General features: G+C 37.1%; 1 protein-coding gene across 2 annotated transcripts; it reads left to right on the top strand.

The window, feature by feature from the left end:
* Positions 1-146: 146 nt before the first annotated feature.
* On the top strand, positions 147-3,553 carry prnpb (prion protein b). 2 transcript variants are annotated; one of them, XM_079804750.1, is made up of 3 exons: positions 188-319; positions 1,451-1,725; positions 1,837-3,497. In XM_079804750.1, the coding sequence occupies exons 2-3, from the start codon at positions 1,458-1,460 to the stop codon at positions 3,177-3,179; spliced, it is 1,611 nt and encodes a 536-aa protein (XP_079660876.1). In that variant the 5' UTR covers positions 188-319; positions 1,451-1,457; the 3' UTR covers positions 3,180-3,497. The 2 variants fall into 2 exon arrangements, with proteins under 2 accessions (XP_079660875.1, XP_079660876.1); XM_079804749.1 differs by having other exon boundaries at positions 147-319; positions 1,451-3,553.
* The last annotated feature ends 3,235 nt before the right edge of the window (positions 3,554-6,788 follow it).

Raw genomic sequence — 6,788 nt, 5'->3', positions numbered from 1 at the left:
TGTTTAAAATCTGCTTAGACATAATTCCTCTGTAAGTGTATCTTATAGCCTGAAGATGAAAATTCATATGTAAATAAACCTTCTAACTATTTTAGACAAAGAGTCTATTCAGAGTATCTCTTCGGGTGGGTGTGTTTGAAGCTTTTGAATAGTCATCCTCATGCACACAAACACAGCACAGAAGCCTGGGTCTGTCTGTAATGCATTTGAGAACATTATTACATGAAGCTACACCCCAGACCAATATCTGTCTCCACTGTCAACATAATTACGATTGAGCAGAGAGGGCTGCTGGATAGACATTTTCAACCTCTTCACGGTAAGAGAAATGCTTTCATATAATAAATGTCTGGACGTTATAAATGTCTATGTATAAAATTATAGTTATTCTAGTAAACTTTAATTTATATATACATACGATCTATTGCCAAATCCTAAATACTAACAAAATAGTTTACCATTTTAATGATTTGTCATGTGTTGCAAGTAACTTGAAGCACAGTGCTCATAACTATTATGAATATTGACAAGCCTACTTGAAATAGAGAAAAATTGTCCTACTGCAGGAATATTGAAATAATCTTTTAGCCTGTTAAATTGTACTCATTCATCTAAATCTTAGCCTGATTTTGAAAAAGATGTAGGTTAAGAACAAAAGGAGGTAAAAACAAACATGTAATGCTAATTCATTTAGCGGTATTGTTTTGTTATTGTTGCTCATTAAAACAGATTATAGCTGTATGTCCTATGAGGAATCTTGAGTTCAGCATAAACAATTATTCTTTCAAACAATATTCTCCGACAGCATCAGTCATTTTATATTAAGTACGGCAAGGTAATAAGAAACGTTTCAATTAGCTTATCGGCTGTGCCATACATTAACACTTGCTTTATTTTCAAGATGTTTTATGTAACTGTTGTTGATTTTGTTCTCTGTGGAATTCTCGATTGGAAGTATAGCGGGAAAAATGTTGATAATATCTCAAGGACTCACCTTAGGCTTTTTAAAGTATCTTACATCTCAATATTTTTTTTATGTTTTACAATCTCCCTAAAGTGCATTATGGGCACTAAATGGATGAGTTGAAAGTGCTGTATCACCATGATTTCCTGTCCATTACTTTCACATCTGTGCAATTTCTGAGGTCCTCCAATGGAGCTGCGGTAAACACTGATGGCATTTTAATGATCGGTTGTTTTCCAAACAATACAATTGATCCCTAATAAATGCAGCTAAACGTGTCTTAAGTGCATCTCTTTTTTTAAGCAAGTATTTCTAACATTATAAAATACCATTCTTTCTCTCTTGTATATAATATCCATTAGACTCTTGTCTGGTAATATGCTAAATTACTATTGCATTTCAGTAAGCTTATTTCTTTTGTCTTAAACTCTGAATTGTGTGCTGTTTATCAAGTGTATGCTAACTCAATGTGTCTCAATTTGTTAGGGCCAAAATGGGGCAGTTAAGCAAGCTTGTTCCGTTAATTTTGGTTGTGATGGCAGTGCTACACAATTCCTCCGGAGGAACGACGAACCGCAAGACGTACACCCCTCCCAAGAAGCCATCCGTTAAGCCATCACAGAGGACCAAGACCCAAGCTAACTATCCCAGACAACCCTCCAATCCTGGTGCAGGAATTAACCCAGGCTACCCTAACCAGCAGTATCCTGGTAGAGGCGGCTCCAACCCAGCAGGATATCCCAACCAGAATCCTGGAGCAGGTAGCTATCCACCTGGTGGCAGCTATCCATCAGCTGGTGGCAGCTCCAGTCAGTATCCGGGAAGAGGCGGCTCCAACCCAGCAGGATATCCCAACCAGAATCCTGGAGCAGGTAGCTATCCAGCTGGTGGCAGCTATCCTTCGGCTGGTGGCAACCCCAATCCATATCCGGGAAGAGGAGGTGTTAGCCCTGGAGGGTATCCCAATCAGAATCCTGGTGCAGGTACCTATCCAGCTGGAGGCAACCCTAATCAATATCCAGGAAGAGGAGGTGTTAGCCCTGGATGGTATCCCAATCAGAATCCTGGAGTAGGTACCTATCCAGCTGGAGGCAACCCCAATCAATATCCAGGAAGAGGAGGTGTTAGCCCTGGAGGCTATCCCAACCAGAATCCTGGAGTAGGTACCTATCCAGCTGGAGGCAACCCCAATCAATATCCAGGGAGAGGAGGTGTTAGCCCTGGAGGCTATCCCAACCAGAATCCTGGAGCAGGGGGTTTCTCTAATCAGTATCCAGGTAGAAGTGAGTACAACCCTGGTGGGTATCCAGCAGCTGGATCTTATCCAGTGAGAACTGCAGGGCAACCTGGGGGATACCCAGGAGGATACCCTTCCGTTGGAGGGGGATATCCCAACTGGAACCCCAACAATAAGATTCTCAGTCCACGTTATGGAGGCGCATTTGGAGGTGGTGGGTTTGGCACGGGTGGTTCTCCTTTCTCTCAAACAGTGAAAGGCATGGGCTATAGCCCTTCTGTACAATCCAAAGGCTTTGCAAAAAAGGCAATGCTAGCTGCAGGTGTTGGAGCAGTGGCAGGAATGGCTATAGGCTATGGAGTCGGAAACTTTCCACGCCCTAACTTCCAATTCCGTAGCCCCCAGGAGGAACGCCACTACAACAACTATATGCACCGACATCAGGGCACTCATTTTAAAGGCAAAACTAACAAAGAAGAACCTAGCTACACATCAAAGCTGCCACACCAGCCTCAGTCATATGACCAATTCATGAACACATGCATGAAGCGAAGTGATCTTTTAATAGAGCAAAACATGAAAGATCCCGCAGTTCGCAACAACATTCAAAGAGATGAGCCATTGACTGATTCTCTAGGTATGAATGAGAAAGGTGAGGCAATGACAATGACAAAGAATGACACCGCATCCCCTACAACTGATTATCCAAAGGATGCTGGGATTCATAAGGATGAGGACGATGACACAGTGAGTATCGTACAGATTGGCTATCCAGCACTTATTGAGCAGATGAAAGCTCGAAAGTGTGTTGAGCTGTTCTTGGTTTACTCTGAGAGACTCTCTGAGAAGCAGAAAGAAAGTAGGAAGGAAAAAAAGAAAGAAAAAAATGCTCTCAGAAGTTCCAGTAAACATAATGGACGTGTCTCTGGAGTTCTTCTGTTTCTCACTACTTCCCTTATGCTTCTTAGAAGCACTTAGTAGCACTCGACATTGATTATATGGAATGCAGTTGCCCTTCCTTTCCACTCTACAACTGTAGGAATCCAAAGCTGAAGTTACATTTAAAATGTTGTGTATAATATAAAGATGTCTTGACTGAAAGTTTCTCTTTACTGCTTAAAATCGAACAAGACACTCCCTCACTGGCTATTGCAATGTATAGTACCAGACAAAAAATGTATAGCCTAATGGCCATATTCGTTTTATGAATGCATTGTATAATATAAAATCATTGTATAATATAGAAAAACTATTGTTTTTATTATTGTTCCTGAAAAATAAAAACTGAATTCCTTTAATAAAATGTTAACTGATGCATTTATTCATAGGATCTATAAAAAAAAATTGATATGAAAAATAGCAGCATCTGTTTTTTTTTCTGTCATCCTTTGGCTAGCGTTGTATCACGTTCTTATTCATCCAAATGCTTTTAAAACCATTCAAGCACATCAAGACAAAAGAGAACACGTCTGTGAAAGTCCTGACACACACACTTGATGAACAAACAATAACACACAGAATTATGCCAAAATGCCCGTTTTGTCACGTGTCCTCATAAGAGCAGTCTTAAATCAGTTAAGTAACTTAAACTTGAAGAGAAAATGAGATGCGCGCGATAGCATGTCAGATCCGCATTATATTCGACAGACAGATCTTAAAGTGACAGCAGCCTAATAAACCAGTTGCTGCCATGTCTGTCATTAATGTTAAATGTTAAAGAACAAAGGTAAAAGATTTTTTTTTTTTTGCTTTAATAAGGATTAATATATATTTAATGTATAATTTATGCGGTTAAGACTGTGAAGTGTTTGATAACTTTGTTCAATTTCTGTATATTGATTATACATGAAGGCCACAGCTAAATATGACATTTATTATAATGGGTTTATGTGAAGATAGTTTTAAATTCACTTAAATTAAAAGGGTTTTTTTTAAAGCCTGATAAATGTTGAAATTGATAGCTTTCAATTATACAGAAATGTTGAATGTCTATTATTAATGTTAAAAAAATCAGTGTAAGTATCAGTGATACTGGCTTTCATTCATAAAAAGATGGCATTACAACAAATATTTAAAATATACCGTCTTTAAGTTGTTTTTACATTCATTTGGAGAGCAACTGTGAAATTATTACAGTATGAAAATATAAAATAATTTGATAATTTAATCGATTGACAGCACAAAAAAAACATTATCATCAATAATAATAATAATCTTTTATTTTCCAGAAAATACATTTACATTTTTTTTTAAATAAAATGTAAACTGATTCATTTGTGTTCTTCAGTAGTAGTAGTAGTAGTATTTATTATTAGAGTCCAAATCTTTTAGTAATTCCCTAAATGTTATTTCCCTCAAGAACGTGCAGTGTAAACCGAAATTTACAATGTTTCAATGTTATCAAACATTGGCTGATCTGTTTAAAAGCCCCCTAGCAAAATGAAGACCATTGCCATGGTAACATCACAGAGCAGACTGTGTGGCCTTCACATGATACATGAGTTGCTAGGAGACCAGGCCATTCAGAGAAGGAACATCATGATTAGGATAAAGAAAAGTGGATGGGAATAATTAGAGTCAATTATTTATTAATTTCAACTCTGAAAACAGTACAAAGACCAAACAATGACATGGTTTAAAACACCTGCCAAAATACACATCAAACCCTGAAACTGACAGAAGAGTAACTGACATCACTGGAAAGAAAGGACCAGCAAAAAGTGTGTTATTTTTTCTTATGTTCATCACTTGACACTTCAGCTCAAAGTTTGCATTCAATGATTTCAGGCAGAGAATGCACTTAAATATTAGCCCTTAAATTAAAGTTTTAAAGGGATAGTTCACCCAAAAATGAAAATTCTGTCATTAATTACTCACTCTCATGTCGTTCCAAACCCGCAATACTTTCGTTCATCTTCGGAAAACAAATTAAGATCTTTTTAAAGGAATCTGAGAGCTTTCTGTCTATCCATTGACAGGCGAACGCAAGTACTGCTTTCAACGCCCCAAAAAAAGCTCTCAGATTACTTTAAAAAGATCTTTATTTATGTTCCGAAAAAGAACGAAAGTCTTATCGGTTTGGAACGGCATGATTTTTTATTTTTGGGTGAACTAATCCTTTAATAGCAATGTGAGCACTACTTCCAGGCATTAGCAGCACAGCATCAATTAAATATAAATTTACATTCATCACACCAACAGATAAAACAATTGGATATATGTTTTATAGTAAAAAAATGTATTAACTCAACCTTACACTCAAAAAATGCTGGGTTAAAAATAACCCAAATTGGGTTAATTATGAACAAACCCAGCGATTGGATAGTTTTAACCCAGCCCAACCAACTGGGTAGTTTTATTTAACTCAACAATTGTTTAAAAATTACAATATTGTGTTCTTAAAAGAGGTTGAAATTAACATTTATTCATATGTTTAATAAATGGATACTTAAAGCTGCAGTCTGTAACTTTTTGCGCTCTAGCGGTTAATAAACAGAACTGCATGTGTCTTGCGGAAGAACATTGCAGCCGGAGCTACTTCTCTCTGTTTATGTCTATGACGAGTCACGCAGGGACTGTGCTCCTCCACAGGGGTCCTACCAGACCGGTCTCAAATAGTCCCAATATAAACACTTACTATAAGTGTACCATAATGATTCAGGGTAAGACAAAAACACGGTTTGGAAAATGGATTCATGTTGTACATTCTCATTATATCATTTTTGAAAATCTTGAACACAAAAAAATTACCAACAGCAGCTTTAAATAATACTTAAATAATAATTATTCAATTGCTTATTAAATGTCTGCCTTTTGATTATTACTGTTGCCTTTAGTAATTATGTGTCTGATTTTTAATTTCCAACCTATGTTGGGTCCTTTTTAAGCCAAATATAATAGTATTTTTTTAACAATAAAACTGCCCAGCAGGTTGGTCAAACATTTAATCCAATCGCTAGGTTTGTCCATATTTTAACCCAACTTGGGTTGTTTTAAACCCAGCATTTTTTAGAGTGTATACCTTGATGATACCAGAATTCCAGTAGTCGGTAGCAATACCATTAAAATGTTATGGTTTTCGGTACCACAGCAAAATCTGTTGTAGGCTATTTTACTATTTTATTAAATTCAATGCGTTTTTGAAAATGTAGCCTTTTATTTATGATGGTAATCATTATAAGTAAATAATCCATGCTGTTTAATAGTCTTAATCTACTGTACAACAGTAGCCTAATGTATTTCTGTCAATTTCTTCAAGTTGAACCGAACTTTTATTTTGACGAGTGGCCGTGAAGACATTTTAGGTTCTGTGTGTGTATATGGCAATAGTTTTTCTCAAATGAAACGGTAAAATGCTTGTGAAGTGACTGTCTGGCTGAATCTGAAATCGCCCCCGAAACCCTCAAAAGGACATTATTTGAGGGGACAGCCATTTGTAGCGGTGTCCAAAACCATAGTGGGCGTTATCGAGTGCACTCATTGTATCCCACATTGCTCCGCAATAACAAGTGTAGGCTACAGCCGATGTGCACTCAACGGTTGTCTGAAATCTCTCACTCGTTTTCATTCACTCCTTCAAGTGAACTC

The sequence above is a fragment of the Gobio gobio genome (assembly GCF_949357685.1).
Source record: "Gobio gobio genome assembly, chromosome: 22".
NCBI lineage: Eukaryota > Metazoa > Chordata > Actinopteri > Cypriniformes > Gobionidae > Gobio > Gobio gobio.
The sequence above is the reverse complement of the archived record's forward strand: the minus strand, read 5'-3'. Positions and strand labels throughout refer to the sequence as shown.

Excerpts from the sequence above, each read along its gene's own strand:
- prnpb (XM_079804749.1), top strand. The coding sequence starts at position 1,458 with ATGGGGCAGTTAAGCAAGCTTGTTCCGTTAATTTTGGTTGTGATGGCA.